The following is a 20,152-nucleotide window of genomic DNA, read 5'->3' as shown; positions in this document are numbered from 1 at the left end:
TTCTGTGTTGAGACTGAATGTGTGGAGTACTCAAATTGAAAGCTCATGGTTTTCTCTAATGTATTAGTTTGTTGCAATCATGATATAAACAAAGGCATGTTTTGATTTCTCCCTCCCCTCTCATCTCATGAATTTCTACATGTTTTGGGGTTTGCTATCCATATTACTTTTTCAAAAAGATATGCATCAGACTTACCTAGAGTGTTCATTTTTAAATTTGGGTTTAACACTGTTCTGGAGATGGAATTTGGCTAATCCCCCAACCGACTGGACTCCCAAGTTATGTGTAAGGACATTTTAATGAACACACAAAACTTGTAGGAAGTTTTCTGACAGTACTAGAAATTAGTAATAGGTCTGAACAATAAGCATTTAGGATACAGGTTGAAATTACTTAGGATTTCCCATACGGAGGCTGAATAGGGAGGACTGAGGCTGTCAGTTCCAGGTTGAGGGTAGCCTTATACAGAATAGCTCTACTAGGTGCTACATTTTATTTTTGAAATGGTGTTTTAACTAAAACTAATTTGCAGCTAACATGAACCAGGAACTATATTTTAGAATCTAATGCATGGGTGGAAGTGTTGAAAAATATTTAAACACAAAAACCAGTTAGATTAAGCCTGGCTTCCACACAAAGCTGCCTTCACAAACGAAGACAGCAGTGGGCCTTCAGTAGTACTATCATGCAGAGAACTCCCTGTGCTATAAAACCAAGAGCCAAAGGTTCTCTGATCAGGGAAGGAGATGGCACATGGCAGTACTTAGTGGTTTTACTCTTGGTGTAACCTAATCAGACAGAATACAATACTCAGCAAGTGTTTCAAAAGATTTATTTTACAAAAGAAAAGTCTACCTTTGAACAAGGCAAGTTCAAAGTTGGAAGAAGGGTACAACTTCAGTTCTGGATAATGCGTCTGCATTTCATTCAAAGCCACTAAAAAGGAAGATAGCATTAAAATTGTGAACCACAGGGAGAGGAATCTCCTAAAAGCAATTCTATCCAACCAAAACGCATTACACCCAGAGAATTTGGGGGCTGAGATTTCAAAGCAGGAAAAAAAAAATCTAGCTCTGTGTAAGCCAAAGGGCTGCCCAACTCTTCTACCACCTATTTTTCTACTGTAATTTTCATTTCAATCACCTGATCATGTGGGCAATATCCCAGTTGGTCTCTGCAGACAGTGGTCCCTCTATTTCAACACCTTTTTCGGTCACAGTGGCGATTTGAAACTGAAAGAAAGAGCTCTCAATGAAAATATCCACCCCCACATGAAAGAAGTCTCTGGAGCCTGTCAAAGGTCAAGTAGAAGGTCTTTTCCTAACATGAAAATACAGAAATGGGCAGGCTGTTCTTCAAAGCACAGAGACCCCAGGCATGAGCAAGTATTCAAAACCTGCCAATTAGATCCCCATCACCTTTATCACTCACTCCCCTCCTCACCCGGTTATACGAACGGGCATCTCGATAGTACAGGACTCGCATGCAACGTTCCACTAGCTCTCGGGCCTCGATTTGGCTCAGCACTGGCTGCTTCTCCAGAACTTCTCGAAGCAGAGGCTAGGGAGATTAGGGAAAAAACATGGGAGATATCAGGGGCTGAATACCAGGGTATTTGTCTCAGATCCATGGTGTAATATACACAAATGAATGAAAAGGAAACATTTCACCTACTACCTCACTAGAATTCACTCTGCTTACTTGTGCGAAGACCCACCTGAAGGGGAAGTTCTAGGGTGTCCTCTCTCTGCACGAGTCTACTGACCCCTGGGCATGCCTTATCATTGGAATCTAAGTGCCCCACTCATAGCCTCTGGACTACAAAAAGAATCATCTGCCCAGCAATAGGGATCCTAGTCTGTCTGTTCCTCATGTCGGAATTATAAAGGAAAAACAAGCACACAACCACTAACTCCTATTGCCTTCTGTCTTCCCCTTCCCCTGACCTTTTAATTCACTACTTACCTGAGCCAAGTATGCACCATAACCAGTGGCCAGCGAAGGGGCTTCATAGGCTACACCAAGCATGTCCACGTAACCGAGGAAGCTAACAAGACACAATAGGTCAAAGAACTCATTTCATCTTAGGTTTCTGTATCTTAGCTGAAGGATGGGACCATGGGGTCTAAGAACTGGGATTTACTCAGAGGGAAAGACAGACCCACTACACAGGCACTACAGGTTAGGTTGTCAAGGAAATGTTACTTGTATTCAAATCAACCTCTCTCCATCAGAGTAGCCTCCAATGACCACGGTGTTCCACAGGGGGTTCATCTTGGAGCGGCGGCTGTACATGGCCCTGGTCAGCCATGAATGAATAGCTCTAGGACTATAGCTGTGTCCATCTCCCAACAACTCCTCATCAATCCTTAAAAAGAAATTCTGATAATATTAAAGTCATTATCTACATTCACCCCATCCCCAAGGGCGTTACCACAATCCTCCCCATTTTACACCCCCTAATGCCAAAAACTTTATTGCAAACACTCCCATGTGTTCCACCCCCAACAATTCTCCCTGTCCTCCTCTGCGGCCTCAAGTGTCTCCATGTTACAACTTCTTGACGAGCTAAAAACCAGCGAATTCCCTTCCCTACTTGGGAACTACACCCTGTTCTCTAGATGACTTACACCATCTGGCTGAGTACTTGCTTCAAGTATTGGAAATCAGCGTAGTCTCCGGAAGCACCCAGCATGGTGCTGTCGTTGACTCGCATAATGCGAGAGATGTTGCGGAAACGGGCCAAGGAACCGTAGGAACCCAGCATGTCTGCCGCAATCACCACTCCGCCTTCAAATTTCACGCCCAGGACCGAGGTCCCGGTCACCATGGGGTTCCTGGAGAGAGGGGGAGGGAGGTCTGCAGAGGCGGCGCGGGGAAGAGCCTGGGTCTTCCTGAGCGGTGAGTTCCGCTTCGGATTTTCCACGGCTCCTTTCATTCCCTGGGGCTCTGAGCCCTCACTGCCCCTCGCCTTCCCCAGCTTTCTCGGAAACTGCCTGGCTAAGCGGGCCCCACAGGCCCTCCCCCTCCGCAGGCCGAGGCGCCCAGAGCTTACTGGGTGCGCGTAATCGGACCCCCGTGGAGCGCCGACGCCGGGTCCAGGAAGGAACCGGGAGTGGGCGGAATTCGATAAAACTGCCCCGGGGCCGGACCCCCGGCCCAGAGTGCCGACCGAGACTCCCAAAGAGGTTCCATCTTAGTCACGGTAGCAGAAGAACTGAAAGTGCTTGCGCCAGCGGAAGCGGAAGTGATCCTTCAGTGCCACACTTTGCCTCTTCCTGAAGCCACTTTCCGCGTCCATGCTGAGGAGGTCCTTCCGGATCCGACCGGTGTTCTGGGCGGCGACCCCAGCGACACCGCCTCGCGTCGCCGTAGGGTTGGGTTAGACGAGCGTGCCCTGACGCACGAATTTAAGGAAGAAGAGGGGGTGTGGAAGGTAGGTGCAGGTGGGGGCGCGGGGGCACTTCCAGATAATTCTGCTTCAGCGAGGAGGCAGGATTTCTCCTGTCCATTTTGGGTCCTTATCAAAATCCCCACATGAAACTAACAGTGAATCTTACACTGTATGTCTTACAGCAGCACCACATGGAAGGCATTATTGACCGATATGATAGGTAAGAAAGCGAGGCTTGGGTTGTAGTGATTTACCCGATCCCACAGCTGGTAATGGCAGATCTGAGTCTTCAAACCCAGAACTTAAAAAGGAATCATACAGTTGCGTGTATGGTATCTCCGGTGGATTTCTCACTCCATAGGACCCTGGACAAATCTCTGAAAGTTTTGTTAACAAATAGTCTTGCCCACTGTGTAAGCGGCAGAAAAATTCCACTGACAGTGGGACTGAAACTAGATTCCAGGGGCTGGCTTTTCAGCAGGATTGTGTTAGAGGCTGAAAGCAGTGTGTGCAATCAAACTGGTTACTCTAAAACCCCCGTTTTGGCAGTCCTTCCTACACAACTTGAATTTCAGTTTTTTACTCAGCAGGAAACTAAATCGATTTTGTTTTTAAATCCCCTGAGTTGGTTTGAATCAAAGCAATGCATGAAATTTTCACCTTATTGAAAAAACAAAATATTAGATCATGACACCCTGGAAAGGGAAGGATCAAGAATTTAGTATGTTAGAGGCACCCAGCTCTTTTTTTCTTTTTTCTTTTTTCGATTTTATTTATTTATTCTTAGAGAGGGAAGGAGAATAAGAGGGAGAGAAACATCAATGAGTTGCTTCTCACAAGCCCCCAACCAGGGACCTGGCTGGTAGTTGGCATGTGCCCTGATCAAGAATCGAACCCATGACCTTTTGGTTTACAGGGTGACACTCAACTGCCTGAGCCACACCAGTCTGGGCAGCACCCAGCTCTTTATATCAACTTTTGGTCTTGAAAAACAGGTATTCATTTTTGTTTCTCTAATTAGTAGCCACCCACGCCCCAAGCCCTTATTCCAGGTGACTTTTGGGCCATTTAGCAGCTTACTTGGACAAAAAATAGGTTATCAGTTGTGATGACAGCAGGCTTACTGGAGTCCTCCCAAACCCGTAGAATACCTCGCTCAAGGCCACCAAAACCCCCGTTGTATATGAACTGGCTATATTCTTGTTTGGAAGTGTGGCATGAGGTGGCTTGCTGGTTTCTGGTCTCATTCCTTTTTAAGTCTTTGGATTAAGGCTCTGGTAGGGCCAGTTTTGGTTCCAGAAATCTGGTAGGTAGTCTAATTCCATGGGCTCTTAAAGCAGAAAAGTGAAAGGATCTGGAATCATCCAGCCTGACAGGATGACAGAGAAAGCAAACCACTAACATTTGATGATGCCATACGCAAAGGGTGACCAGCCTGAGTTCTGTTCTAAGGTGAACACAAAAAGATGTAAGTTAAACTGAAGAGAAATTTAGGAATTTTCTTTCTTTTCTTTTTAAAGCAGGTCTGTTTTGTTTTGTCTTTTTTTTTTAAGATTTTATTCATTTTTGGAGAGAGGGGAAGGGAGGGAGAAAGACAGGGAGAGAAACATGGATCGATTGCCTCTCCTACACACCTTGACAAGGGATTGAAGCTGCAACCCAGGCAGGCATGTGCCCGGACTGGGGGACAAACCAGCAACCCTTTGGTTTGTGGGATGATGACCAACCAAATGAACCACACTGGTCAGAGCTAAAGCAGGTCTGGTATTATCTAGAAAATTTTTATGTGTACCCAGTTTTCTATGGTTGTCTATTACTTTGATTTTAATTACTATCTACCTCCCACCAAAGTTCAAACTTTTAAGTCAGTGACCCTTGGACTGGTTTTATAAGGTACCGAATATCCGTGGTTATAGGGATGTCCTGAAATTCTCAGAAAGGAAATAAAACTAGACTAAACCACTATTACCACCAGCTCACAAACATTTTCATGACTCCATTTTTCTTAAGGAGAGACGGAATTTGAAACTTCAACTGCAAAAGGGTTAGGTAAGAATCATTTCCGTAACTGCTCAAGCATGGCCCCAGGGACTATAGCAAAAAGAGAGAACACATGTCCCGCTTGTCTATGGCTGCACTACTTTGTGGGTTTCCCTGAGGACCCTGGCAGTTTTACATCCTCTGTAATTCAGTTCTACAATGTCCCTCTCAAAGTGTGCATCACATTTGTCTGAAGACTATCTATCCGCCTTGCTGAACTGAAAGTCCCACTAAGGCAAGCACTGAGATTGTCTTTCAACAGTGTCCTTTTATACACAGAAGATTCGAATTTTGATTTGGCCTATTTATGTATTTTTTCTTTTGTTCCCATATTTTTGATATCATAGTCTAGAAATCATTGCCAAATATAAGGCATGAAGTGTCTCTGACGTGTTTTTTCAAAAGTTTTATAGTTTTAGGTCTTATGTTTAGATCTCATCCATTTTGAGTTAACTTTTATATGTTGTATAAAAAAAGAATTCAACTTCTTGGGCAGGTGGATATCCAGTTTTTCCAGCACGAGTTGTTGAAAAGACTGTCTTTTCCTCATTGAATAGTCTTGACACCCGTGTCAAAATCATTGATCGTATATGTGAACATTTACTTCTGTGTTCTCTTTTATTCCCTTAGTCTAAATGTCTGTCTTTATTATGGTCCCATAGTATTTTGATTACTGTAGATATGTAGTAGTTTTGGAAATCAGGGAGCATAAGACCTCCAAATTTATTGTTTTTCAAGATTGTTTTGGTAAAAGTGACTTAAAAAAAAACTTTTGCGGCATTTTTTCCCCTTGGTATCAAAATCTAGGTTAACAGTGATTTTTCTATTGGAACTTTAAAGATGTTATTTCATTGTCTTCTAGCTTCTGTTGTTTCTGTTAGGAAATCACCTGTTTGTCATACTGTCTTTGAAGATAATGTGGCTTTTTATTTATTTCTGACTTCTTTTAAGATGTTCAACAGTCTTTCATGTTTAACAGTATTACTGTGATGTGCCTGGGCATGATTTTATTTGTATCTATGCTGCTTGGGTTTGCTGAGCTTTTTGAATCTATATGAACTGACATCTTTAATCAGTTTTAGGACATATTCAGCCATTACATCCTACTGCTTTTGCCTACTATTCTCTCTTCTCCTCCTAAGACTCCAGTTATACAGATGGTAGGTGTTTGAGCATATCTGCCATGAGTCTTACTTCCTCTTTGTTTTTTTTACATTTTTAATTTTTATTTTATTTTATTGATTATGTTATAGAGTTGTCCCAATTTCCCCCCCTTTTCTCCCTTCCACCTGGTATCCCCCTTATCTCCAGCAATCCCCCCGACCTTAGTTCATGTCCATGGGTCGTGCATGTAAGTTCTTTGGCTTCTCCATTTCCTATACTATTCTTAACATCTCCCTGTCTATTTTATACCTACCAATTTTGCTTTTTAATTGCTGCACCTTTTCCCCCATTCACCCCTATCCCTGTCCTGGCTGATAATCCTCCAAACAATCTCCATAACTATGAATCTGTTCCAGTTCTAGTTGTTTGTTTAGTTTATTTTTGTCTTTTTGTTTTTTAGAATCAGTTGTCGGTAGTTGTGAATGTGTTTCCTTTTTAATGTTCATAGTTTTGATCTTCTTCTTTTTCTTAAAGAAGTCCCTTTAACATTTCATGTAATAATGGCTTGGTGATGATGAACTCCTTTAGCTTTACCTTGTCTCGGAAGTACTGTATTTGCCCTTTATTCTAAATGATATCTTTGCTAGATAGAGTGATCTTGGATGTAGGTCCTTTTATGACTTTGAATACTTCTTGCTAGCCCTTTCTTACCTGAAAGGTTTCTTTTGAGAAATCAGCTGATAGGCTTATGGGAACTCCTCTGTAAGTAACTGTCTCCTTTTCTCTTGCTGCTTTTAAGATTCTCTCTTTATCTTTAACCTTTGGCATTTTAATTATGATGTGCCTTGGTGTGTACTGCCTTGGGTCACACTTGTTTGGGACTCTCTGAGCTTCCAGGACTTATATGTCTATTTCCTTCACCAAATTGGGGAAGTTTTCTTTCATTATTTTTTCAAATAAGTTTTCAATTTCTTACTGTTCCTCTTCTTCTGCTACCTCTATGATTTGGATGTTGGCACATTTGGAGATGTCCCAGAGTCTTCTTTATACCATCCTCATTTTTGGGGGGTTCATGTTTCTTCTTTTTGTTGTGGTTGAACGTTTATTTCTTCCTTATGTTCCAAATCGTTGATTTGAATCCTGGCTTCCTTCCCTTCACAGTTGGTTCTCTGTAGATTTTTCTTTATTTTACTTAGTGTAACCTTCATTTCTTCCTTTATGTTGTTCCCATACTCAGTGAGTTCTTTGAGCATCCTGATCACCAGTGTTTCAAACTCTGCATCTGATAGGTTGGCTATCTCTCTTTCATTTAGTTATTTTTTCTGGAGTTTTGTTCTCTTCTTTCATTTGGGCCATATGTCTTTGTCTCCTCAATTTGGCAACCTCTCTGTGTTTGTTTCTGTGTATTAGGTAGAGCTGCTTTGACTCCTGTGTTAGTAGTGTGGCCTAATTGTTGAAAAGGCACCTGTACACTGTGTGGAGCAGAGCCTTAGGTAATTGCCAGGGTGGGGCAACCCACTTCCTCGCTTTGTGGCTCTGTGTGGGGGGAGGGTTAGGAGAGGGGACTATGCCGCTGCCTGGCTTCTGGAGGTTTGCCCGGCACTTGTCCTGTTTCTAGTTGCTTCACCCATTCCCTGTATGCGACTGGCTCACTTCCAGCTGTTGCCCTGATATTGAATCCCATAGTGAGTGGGTTTGCATATGTTTTAAGATTGTGTGAGCCCTTTAAGCATTTCCTGGAAATCCAGCAGTTTCTTCTGCCACCCTAATCACCACTGGTATTTACAGCTAGAACTTATGGGGATTTTTCTTCCCAGTGCTTGAACCCTGGGCTGTGTGGCCTGCCTGGGGCTGGGATCACTCGCTTCCAAGATAGCTTTTCCAATTTTTATCCACCACACTTGAATGTGGGACCACCCATGCTCGTTCCACCACTGCTGCCGCCTCTCCTGGCCACACCGTGCCTCTCCACCCTTCTCCGTGTCTCCGCCTCTCCTATCCATCTAGATGAATGTGGATTCTTTAAATCCTTGGTTGCTGGACTTCCATATAGTTTGATTTTCTGACAGTTCTGGGTGTTATTTGTTTTGAGATTTCGTAATAATACTTTTCATGGTTGTCTGATAAGGTGAAGCGTGTCTATCTACACCTCCTTCTTGATTGGAAGTCACTTTCTTTGTTTTCCATTCCTTTTTATCTCTGCGCTTCTGATCTGATGTTTTTTATTGACCTGCTTGCCTATTCACTGATCCTGTGTTGTGCCATTCCCAATCTGTGTTAAACCCTTACACTGAATTCATATCAAATTTTGTATTTTTTCCATTCATAAATGTCTATTTGAATTCTCTATAGATTCCAATTCTCTTTAGATTTTCCAAATTTTCATCTGTATATCCATCATTTTCACCATTTTTCTTATCATGTAAATCATAATTATTTTTACATTCTTATTTTTTAAGATTTTATTTATTTATTTTTAAAGAGAGAGAAGGGAAGGAGAAAGAGAGGGAAAGAAACATCAATGTGTGGTTACCTCTTGTGCACCCCCAACTGGGGGCCTGGCCCACAACCCAGGTGTGTGCCCTGACTGGGAATCAAACTGGTGACCCTTTGGTTCACAGGCCTGTGCTCAATCCACTGAGCTACACCAGCCAGGGCTAGTTTTACATTCTTTTATTTGCAACTCTAATAATTTTTTTATTTTCCAGAAATTATGGATAACTCTACAGGCTCCATCTCATGTTCTTTTCTGCCAGAGGAGGTTCTCCCTTTTTTATTATTTGTCAGATATGGTAAAAGGTTGATCACCTCAGGCTAATCAGATTTAAGGCTGTGTCAGGGTTCGGTTACTATTTCAGTCTGGTTCACCCATATTCTTCAGGCATGTTCCTCACAATCTTTGGACTGATAGCTGGACAGGTATTCATCTTCTTGGCCCAGAAATACTGAAGATTGAGCTAGCCTTTCAGGCTCCTGCTGCGTATAGCCTCAAAATCTGGCAAATATCTTGAGGAACAGGTAAGTTGAGTAGTTGAGGTTCTCCTTTTCCTTCCTCGCAGGTCATCATTCCCTGATCAATAATGCCAGATTTGGGAGAATCAGTCTGCCTTTAGGAGCAACTCTCTCACAACTCTTCTGCCTCCTGAACATCCAAGAGTTCCCCAGATATTCCATAGAGAGAACTGGCCATTTTTGAAACCCCTTAAGTTCTCCACTTGTCACTCTAGCTTTGTGTGACCACCAAAACCTTGGGTGACTTTCTCTTCCCCTAGCAGAGGCATTCTGCCTGTGTGAAACCTCAGCATTGGCCTGCGCTCAGCTCACCTCAGAAAGGTTTTCCTGTCTCTGGAATTTTCATTCATTTAGTCCACATTCTTTTCATATTCTTTTGGTGCCTTTTTAAAGTATGTGGTTTTTATACTTTATCTCGCTTGTTCTCATTTTAGCAACCTGCCATGACGTGTAGTTTACTGGGTACATTAGTTTTCCGTGTATGATGTGACAAATACCCACAAAATTAATGGCTTTACAGAACAGAGATTTATTCTCTCACAGTTTTAGAGGCCAGAAGTCTGAAATCAAGGCATCAGGGGGCCACCCTCTGGAGGATCTATGTGAAAGAGAACTCATTATTTGACTACTCTAGCTTCTGATGGCTGCTGGTATTACTTAGCGTTCTTTGGCTAGTGGGTACATCACTCCGATCTCTGCCTCCATATTCACCTCATTCACTCTTTCTCTCTCTCTCTTGGCAGTTTTATAACTTTGACAATCAGCAGTTAGTTCTCATCCACATTAACTGTTTGCAGAGTTTTGAAAGTGGTGACAGGCATGTAAGTGACTGATGTATAGAGCTCCTTTGGTGAATCTTTATTCTCATTATACGTTCTGGATGACCATTCCTGGACATTCCTTATTCTTTTGGCACCAGAGAGCTTTGGTGAACCCAGTGTCGATGCATATATCTGGAGTTCCCATCTCCGTCATGGCAAATTTCTGGATCCCTCTGAGTGCCCAGGGGCACGCTTCTTAAAACCCACTCTATGGATGCACTGTGAATACTGATGGTGTAGTCTCTGGTCACTACCTTGTTGATGGCAGAACAGCCCTTCTTCTTGCCACTCTCCTCTGCAGGAGCCATTATGCCAAGCTGTAGTTGGAAAGTTCCTCCCCCCTTCTCTTATACACATACTTGTGATTGCATTTAGGGCCTGTCAAGATAACTCATTATAATCTCTTCTTCTAAAGATACTAATTTATTCATATCCAAAGAGGGAAAAAAAGCCCTTTCCAAATGAGATAACATTCACAGGTTCAAGAGATCAAGCTTTGGAAAAATCTTCGGAACCACATCTGGGTTCAGAACCATGATTTGTTCTCTCACTTTTATAAATGAAAAAGAAAACTCATATACAGAAAATCACACAAAACAAGTACATGACCTAATGAATTATTATAAGGCAAACACCCTTAAACTACCACCCAGATCAAGAAATGGAACTTCTCCAGCTACCACAGTCCAAGTCACAGTTATCTCCCACCTCTAAAAAGTAGCCACTGTCCTGACTTTTATGATAAATGTTCTTTGCATTTCTTTATAGTTTTATAATTCAGGTGTGCTTCCCTAAATACTATACTTCAGTCATCCCCATTTCTTTGATTTGGGGGGTTCTTTTTTTTTAATGGGAAACAGTTTTTTGGGTTTTTTTTTTAAGATTTATTTATTTTTAGAGAAAGGGGAAAGGAAAGAGAAAAAGAGGGAGAGAAACATCAGTGTGTGGTTGCCTTTCACACCCCCTACTGGGGACCTGGCCCGCAGCCCAGGCACTTATCCTGACTGGGAATCCAACCAGCGATCCTTTGGTTCACAGGCCCATGCTCAGTCCACTGAGTCACACCAGGCAGAGCGTATGTTGAGATTCTTAATTACAGATTTCCTCCTCCATCCCTTTCTTTTCATAACAGTTTATCTGTCGAAGGCCCCAGGATGTTGACCTGTGTTCCCTACCTTCTGCCTGGAGCCTAGATTTTGCTGATTGGATACGATAGTGTAGTTCAACATGTTCCTCTGTCCTCTGCATTTTCTGCACATGGCAGTCAGTCAGGGGTCTGATCAGACCCAGGTTTGGTGCCTTTGACAAGACTTTGGGTTGTGTCAATTCCCTAAGTATGACCAACCACCAATCACTGCCACCGTCCACGTCCCTATACCAGGGGCCTCCTCATCCTGCCCAGGCTCAGTTCTACTCTGCTCCATTGCTGCACAGCACCCCCTGCACCAACACCCTGGTTACTCTCCTCAGCCTCCAACAGCCTACACTGGACAACCCCCTCATGAAGATATTCTCTGTAACCACATCCAGGCTCCCCCCCTCCACTATGGGCCATCTCTCTTAAGAACACACCCTGTATACTCTTCTGTGGCTCCCAACAGCTCACCCCAGGTCACTGCCACTGCTGTCTTCCTTCCTAGATGTCCTCTTCAAATCCCATGCTGGACCATGGCGACTCTATACCCATCCCTGCTTCACAGGGATGCCTGTCTTGCTTGGCCCCAACTGTTCACAAAAGGAAGGGTTAGGAGAAGAGGAAAATACATGTATGTGTATACATGTATAAAAGCCTTATGAATTCACACTGATACTGCCACATCAAGTAAAATACTACAGTCCCCTTCAACTGTATTATATGTGCATCTCTTTTTTCAACGAGAAGAGAATGTGTTTTCTCAAGGACATAGAGGGTTATAGAACTAAAATGTCTCATGATTATTCATTTATTTTTATCTCACATTATACATACACTTATCTCAGGATAATATTCATAGTACCAGCAAGAATACAATTTTTAAAAACAATGAAAACATTTTTTGTATTTTTTCACATTCTCTCCTCATTCTAATAGATGAAGTATATATTCACACTGTCAGATCATACAGTCATTATACCATCATCTTGTCTTTCAAACCCCCATTTTTCTTAGTTCTACAAGTAATAGTATCATATATATGTATACGTAATGTCTAATAATGTGTGTGTATATCTATCTGTATCAATTTTCCATATGTTGATACTGTTCTAGTTGGAAATGCTGGTAGGAATTGTCTGTGCCCTTCAAACTTGCAAGTTAATTTTGTTGGATATCAAATCCTTGGCCCACATTTTTCCTTGAATATACCTTAGTTATATTACTCTGTATTCTTCTGATGTAATCATTTCTGTCAAACAGCCTAATGACAATATAATTTTTTCCTTTTGTACATCACTCGCTTTTTTTGCCTAGATGCTGAAATAATTTTTTCCTTAAGGTCCAATAATATTACCAGAACATGACTATTTTAGTCATTCTGAGTCAGTACTCACATATGTGATGGTGTTTCAGCATGTAGTTTTTAAAAAAAATTAGTTTCCTGGTTTACAGTTTTTAGTGTCTATTCTCTCCCCCTGCTTTAGTTTTCTTCTTTGGGGCTACTATTAACTGTATATTTGAGCTTCTGGTGTTAATTAGCTATGTTTAGCATTTGTCACTATCTCTTGAATCCTTAATAGCTCTTCATTTATTTTTAACTTAACATTTTTTTACCTTCTGTTTTTAAGGCATTATTTGTTGTACTTAGTCAGTCTTATATTTCTTCTAATTCAGATTTTATTTCTGAAAATATTTTTCTTTTATTTCCAAATGTTTCCTGAATTAGTTACCTCATAGCTGTATTTTTCAAATTCTGAGTTATGGTGATCTTTTTTCTTAATTAAATTTTTTTAATTACAGTTGACATTCCGTACTTATATTAGTTTCAGGTACACAGTGTCGCACTTAGACATTTATATAATTCACAAAGTGATTCCCCGGATAAGTCTAGTGCCCACCTGGCAGCACACACAGTTTGTGCAGTATTACTGACTACCTTCTCTGTGCTGCACTTTACATCCCCGTGACCCTTTGTAACTGCCAGTCTGTACTCGTTAATCCCTTCAGCTTTTTCATCCAGCCCCTCAACCCTTCGCCCATTTGGCAACCATCAATTTGTTCTCTGTATCTATGAGTTTGTTTTGTTTGTTTGTTTATTTTGTTTTTTAGATTCCATGTATAAGTGAAATCACATGGTATCCGTCTTTCTCTTTCTGACTTATTGCGCTTAGCATAATACCCTCTAGGTACATCAATGTTGCACTTGGAAAGATGTCGTTCATTTTTATGGCTGAGAAATATTCTATTGTATAAATGTACATCTTTATCCAAACATCTATGGTGGACATACTGAAAACAATGCTGTCAATATTTGCTTTATATGTTTAGGTGTCTCCTAGGTTGGGTGCATAAATATTTAAAAGGGTTATATGCTCTTTCTGGATTGACCCCTTTATCATTATGAAATGTCTTCCTTGTTATATAGTCTTTGCTTTAAAGTATTTTGTTTGATATGAGTGTTGCTACCCCAGCTTTTTTTAAATTTCCTTTTTATGTTTTTTGATAGTTTCCTTTGCTGCACAAGTGTTTTTTTGTTTTTATTTTTTATTTTATTTTATTTTATTTTTTGCTGCTGGGTAGTCACCATGGTGTGGATGTACCATAGTTTGTTCAATCGTGCACACATGAGGACATATCAGTTGCTTCTGTCTAGTTTTTATCTATTATGAATAAAACTTGTATAAACAGCCCTGGCCACTGTGGCTCAGTTGGTTGGAGAGTCATCCCGTAAACTGAAAGGTTGTGGGTTCAATTCCAGATTAGAGCACATGCTTAGGTTGCAGGTTCGGTCCCTGGTCAGGGGATGTGCAAGAGGCAACCAATCAATGGTTCTCACATTGATATTTCTCTCTCTCCGTTCCGTTCCCCTCTCTCTAAAAAATCAATAAGAATGTCTTCAGATGAGGATTTAAAAAAGTAGTATAAACATTCTCATACAGGTTTTTGTGTGCACCGTTCTCATTTTGGCATCTGATCCTGAGACTGGCTAGTATTTATGACTAGCTAGTTTCCTTTCCTTTGCATTAATAATACCTCACATTTATGGAGTGTTTGCTACATGCCAGACCCTGTCCTAAGTGCTTTACAAGTATTACTCACTTAATTCTCATATAGCCACTGAAAGCATGAACTATTATTATCCACATTTTACAGGTGTGGAAACTAAAGTAGAGAGAGGTACACATGGCACATGTGTTAGCACCCTGATTTGAGCCCAGGTCTGGTACCAGAACTCAGCCTCTAAACCATTCAATTATACAGCCAGGACTTAAGTTGGTTCTTTTCTTATAAAACGACATAAACCTTCGTTCCTGGGGGACGTGAACTCTTGGTTACCTTGCTTCTGCAGCTTTAGTCTCCTGTTAACTTAACTACTGGACATGGAGGAACAAGATGTCCCTGGGGTATCCCCCGCCCCCACCCTGTCATGTAACAGAAACATTGTCTCTAAATTATGAGGATCAATTATCCCAGCTAGCATCTTCTTCCCTTTTGCTGTCCATTCACTCAACAGCATAAAAAGCCAAAAAAACAGCCAGGTAGCTGTCTCAAGTTCCAGTTCAATGGAACTAATGGTGTGTCCTCTTTGTGCAGGCTACCAAACCTTGAAACCAGCAGGGCCCAGAGGCAGGGACTGCAAGTGAAAATGTTGTGAACGGGTTATTAGGGGAAATAGTGAGAGGCCCCACTCCCACCTCTCTCTGTTTCTGGGCCCATCATGGATTCTGGCTGAGAGAGAAATGGTGCCATAGAATGGTTGCTGGTTCAGGGTATTAACTGCACCCTGAGGTCAGCACTCCAGACTTGGAAGGTGTTGCCCTCCTGTGATATAAGCTAGAATGTTCTTTCTTCTCAGTACCTTCCTACATAACTTCTTCTGAAGCCATTGGAGTGGCCTGAGGAAGGAGATGCTATTTGGCAAGACAAGGCAACCTAGATGGCACACCAGGGCATCTGTGGCTTCTTTCTTCCTCCAGGATATTCTCAGGCTCTACCCAGATCTACTTGAGGATGGGGAGCCCCGGGGCTTGTGAGATTCTCGACCAGCCAGGTGATCATTGGTCTCAAAGTCACCTGGTCTCCCATGGTCCCATATTTGGTTTCTTTTGGGACCAGAGGTTCTCAAAAGACTATTTATCAAGAGAAGAACTGTTATTTGCTCAAGTGGCCTGGGCTTCAACACCCTTTTGGGGCCACCACAAGACTCTCCTGGGTTTGCTTGCCACAGCCACCTGGATCACCCCAGTTTGTCAAGCACCATTGGATCCCCTGAGTCATAAGGCCCCAGTGGCAGGTGTGCTTGAACTGCTGCTAGGAGCAGCCAGAGACCCTGTTCTTAGTGTAGACCCCACTCTCAGAACAGTGCCTCTGCCTCTCAGATACCAAGTGCAACCCTGGCCACACTGGCAGCTCTGGAGCCTGGAGCTGCTGTGGCTGGGTGCCATCCCCACACTTGCCTGCCCCTCACCAGGCAAAGCCCACTGCCCACTGTCCCTATGTCTCTGTGTCAGAGTCCTCCATGCACACCTGGCTATGCAAGCAAGTCACTTGCTTGCTCCTAGCTGCAAGGGGACCTGGCGCAGTGAATATCTGGCCTCTTTGGTTCCTATAGTGGTGGGTGGGCTCTGTCCTCCAACAAACATAAGAAGGGCTGTGTGTGCTAGCCAGGCTCAACAATAGGCACAAACACCTATCTCAAGGAGCTGTTGTGAAGTTTGTGTGACTCACTGCATTCCAGTATAGTAGTCACAGGCACGGAGCCTGAAGCTGACGGCCTGGATTCAAATCCTGTACTCTGCTACTCACGAGCTGCATGACTTTGAGTGTGCTCCATCCTGATGCGGATCCCGGCCCGCAGGATCCTGTGTTGTGGCGGCAATAGACAAATATACAATGACTGCAGAAGGAGGAAAAGGGATGGCATGGCCACTCTCTAAGTGAGAGAGGGTGAGAGGGCTAGAGAGAGAGCCCCAGAGAGAGCCGACCCCTGCCTGGACAGGCTTTTATTGCTTTTCTGGGCACATTACATCAGGATGGCCCTCGTTTACTATGCACAGGTTCACTGTAGGTGATTACCTTTTACAGACAACAAAGGACAGAATACTGGGAATTACTTCAAAGAGAAGGATGTTACAGCTCAAGGGGGAAAGTGGTTGAACTGGTTACACTCCATACTTGGGTGGTTTAGTACAGACTTTAGGAAGTTAAAGATAAACTCAGTAAACATTTGCTGCCTCAGTCCAGGGTGAGGGAGTTTTAGCAAAAGCAAGTCTCATAGCAGCCTAGGTACAATGCAGACCTGATTCCCCACGGGAGAACCTGTCTGTGGGCGTGAGTCCTGCCTGCCGAACTCGCACCCACTGGCTTTTCCAAGGGGGAACTGGGCTACATTTCCCATGTGTGGAACAGTTCCCCATACCGTCCTGTTGATATGCTGTAACTTCCTTATCTGTAAAATGGGCATACCAAGGGTGCCCAATTCACAGGTTGTTGTATGGGTTCCATAAGGCAGAGAAGCAGCTGGCAGAGAGTCAGCTTTCATGTGAGGGTGTGTGGTTCATTTCTTTCTGGTGAGCACCCAGCACCAAGGACATATGAAACATTTCCTAAGTGATAGCTGTTGTGTGTGTTGTTATCTGTATTACCTGTGTCTCACCTTGTCCAGATATTTCTATCCACTGCTTCCTGGAAGTGGAATTCCTACAGAAAGTGGTATGCACAGTTTAACTTGGGATAGGCACCGGCAAATTGCGTTGGTTAACGTGGCCCCAGTCGATACTCACCAGTCCCAGACAAGAGTGCCCTTGTCCTCATGTTCTCACCAATACTGGATTTTAACGTGCTAGGTGTTTACTCACCGAAAAGGCAACACTGCTATTGGTTTATTCACTATTTAAGTTTTTTAATTATACGTGTATTTCAAGTTTATTGTAAAATTTTAAAAACACACAATTGATACATGATGTGAAAAGTAAAAGTTGCTACCTATAATCCAAGAGGTGAACACTGTAGTTCCATTCGGTGCATTTGGTATAATTTAAAAAGGATTATTTTCAAAAATCCTCTTTTAGGAACATATAACCCCACATATAATTTAACCAAATTAATTAACTTATATACCAATTATATATTATATGTTAATATATAAAATGATATAATTAATTAAGACTGTATGGTTTAACTAATTAATTTTATACATAGCTTTAATAAAGTGGAATCATACTGGGGATTGTTTTCTGCTTTTTTTCCCCTCAGCATATTTCTTGGATGTCTTTCCATGTCAGTATATATAAAGCTGTAACATTATGGATATTTCATGATATGTAACTATTCTTCTACTGGTATTTTCAAACTTTTCACTATTGTAAACAAGTTGGAATGAACATCCTATTCATGTATTTGATTACTTGTCCATTTCCACAGAGTAGGTCAGTAGAAGTGGATTTCCATTTAAAATGATGCTTGGTGTTGCTAAATTGTTTTCTGAAAATGTTCCCATTTAATACTCTTGCCAGTAAAGTACAGGAATGCCCTTTCCTCATACTCCCTCCAACCTTGAATATTATCAAACTTGTTTATTTTTGAAACATATTATTTTCACAAGCATTTCCCTTGTTGCTAATAAGGTTGAGTAACTTTTCTTATATTTATTAGTGATTTATCTTTCATTTTTATATCCTTGGAATATTTTTCTATTGTGTTGTTTGTCTTTTCCCAATTGATTAGTTAGAGATCTTTATGTATTAGGAGCAATCATTATTTTTCTGCTTAAACTTCTTTAAACTCTGGTTGTTGGGAAGACTTCTGGTGAGCTGGAAGAGGAAATCCCACAATATTCCCTTCCCTGCTACCACTTTCCACATGTCTACACATGGCCGTGACCCTGGAGAGATCCTAGTGGAAACAGCAGGTTACACATGGTGGATGGAAAACAGAATCCAGGACAGGGTTCTTCCTAGGCCTCCCTCCGATTTCATGTAGAGCTGAAGACAAGACTGTCTATAAGCCTTGGGTGCCAGTCTTTCTGGGAGTCTTGGAGAACTATCCCCTACCTTCTTCCCAGGCAGCATCTTTGTGCTGAGGTGACATAACCAAGGCCTTGAGATCCCCAGGGAATTGGGGGGATTTGTTCTTGCCTGTCCTGAGCCTTAGTAGCAAAGCTGACTCAGGGATATGACTCCAGGGACCAAAGGTCATCTCAGCCACAAACAGAAGTGGCTTTTATTTTCCTTTAGATATTTTATTTACAGTATTGTAACGTGTCCAAAATTGAGGCTTTACTAAGGGTTTTGATGGATTAATTGGGGGCCATTAAGCAAGACTGATGCAATTCTTTCTTTCCAGGGCTCTCAACTGAGAATGCACGATCCAAGTGGGCCTCTGTGAAGGCGGAGATGATCACATAAACACTATTTTATGGCCCTGTCTCAGCTCTTCTGGAGCCTGGCTTGGCACAGGAGGAATGGTGAGGAAGGGTGGGGGGTGATGGCAAGCTTGCACCTGTGTCCCTGTAACCTTTGTTGCTGGTACCTTTTCTAGTCCGTGTGATTGGTTTTCAAACCCACCTCCCCCCTTTTCCCACAGATTAGATGTGTAACAAGATATGTAATTTCTGTTCTGGTCAGACCCTTCTTAAACAGGAAATCAGTCTTCAGGGTACTTCTCTTTCTCACCTACATAGATTAACGAGATTTAAGAGATTTCTCAGAAGGGACAACAGAAAGGTATGGACCCTCTTTAGATCTTGATTCAAATAAACAAATTGTAATACGAATATTTATGGGGAATAGGTGTGATTATGGAATTATGGTTTTAGAAAGCAATTCTTACCTGGCACTGCTGGCCAAGATGGAGGTGTAGGTACACACACTTTGTTTCCTTGCACAACCAAAAGAAGGACAAATTTAAAAACAAAAACAACCAGAACTGCCAGAAAATAAAACTTTGTGGAAGCCCAACAACCAAAGAGTTAAAGAAGAAACATTCATCCACACTGGTAGGAGGAGCAGAGACAGGCAGCCAAGGTAGAGAGGATGTGCGGCAAAGCAGTAGCTGGAGGACCAGGTAGGCAAGGCGACAGCTGACCAGGCAGTCCCCAATTTGCGTGTGGATAAACTGGGAGGAACAACTGGGGAGCAAGATAGACCGTGCAATCCAGGATTCCAATGAGAGGGGAAAAAAGCCACAAAACCTCCGGTTGTCAAAACCTATGGGGGTTGCAGCAGTGGGAGAAACACTCAGCCTCACAGGGTCCTGGAATGTACACAAAACCACCCACCTGGGAATCAGCACCGGAAGGGCCCAAATTGCTTGTGGATAGTGGGGGAAGTGACAGGAAGCTGGCTGAGGGCTGAGCAAGAGGCATTGTTCCCTCTCGGACCCCTCCCCCACATATAGCGCCACAAGGCAGTGTTGTGAGTTTCCCCATCCTGGTGAATACCTAAGGCTCCGCCCCTTAATAGGTAACAGGTGTGCCAAGACAAAGAAATATGGCCCAAATGAAAGAACAGATCAAAGCTCCGAAAATAGAACTAAGTGATGAAGAGAGAGCCAACCTATCAAATGCAGAGTTCAAAAGATTGGTAATCAGAATGCTCACAGAAATGGTTGAGTGTGGCTGATGAAGGCTACAAATGAAGGCTACC

The 20,152-nt window shown here is 42.4% G+C and overlaps 2 protein-coding genes across 3 annotated transcripts in view; one reads left to right on the top strand and one right to left on the bottom strand.

Annotated features, from left to right (window-relative positions):
* Positions 1–816: 816 nt before the first annotated feature.
* PSMB4 (proteasome 20S subunit beta 4) lies at positions 817–3,240 on the bottom strand. Its single transcript, XM_024570746.4, has 7 exons — positions 3,057–3,240; positions 2,632–2,838; positions 2,223–2,369; positions 1,967–2,048; positions 1,445–1,561; positions 1,145–1,233; positions 817–937 (listed from the first exon to the last, which is right to left on the bottom strand). The coding sequence occupies exons 1-7, from the start codon at positions 3,194–3,196 to the stop codon at positions 925–927; spliced, it is 795 nt and encodes a 264-aa protein (XP_024426514.1). The 5' UTR covers positions 3,197–3,240; the 3' UTR covers positions 817–924.
* A 92-nt stretch (positions 3,241–3,332) lies between these two features.
* Positions 3,333–20,152, top strand: part of SELENBP1 (selenium binding protein 1) — a 32,322-nt gene continuing 15,502 nt past the window's right edge. Inside the window, exons 1-2 of one of the 2 annotated variants that reach the window (XM_024572963.4) lie at positions 3,333–3,437; positions 18,852–18,972. In XM_024572963.4, coding sequence (XP_024428731.1) covers positions 18,924–18,972 — 49 coding nt within the window. In that variant the 5' untranslated portion in view covers positions 3,333–3,437; positions 18,852–18,923. Of the gene's footprint in view, positions 3,438–18,851; positions 18,973–20,152 lie in introns of those variants that run through there. The other variant, XM_024572993.4, reaches the window with a different exon arrangement.

Source organism: Desmodus rotundus, chromosome 12 (genome assembly GCF_022682495.2).
Source record: "Desmodus rotundus isolate HL8 chromosome 12, HLdesRot8A.1, whole genome shotgun sequence".
NCBI lineage: Eukaryota > Metazoa > Chordata > Mammalia > Chiroptera > Phyllostomidae > Desmodus > Desmodus rotundus.
The sequence above is the reverse complement of the archived record's forward strand: the minus strand, read 5'-3'. Positions and strand labels throughout refer to the sequence as shown.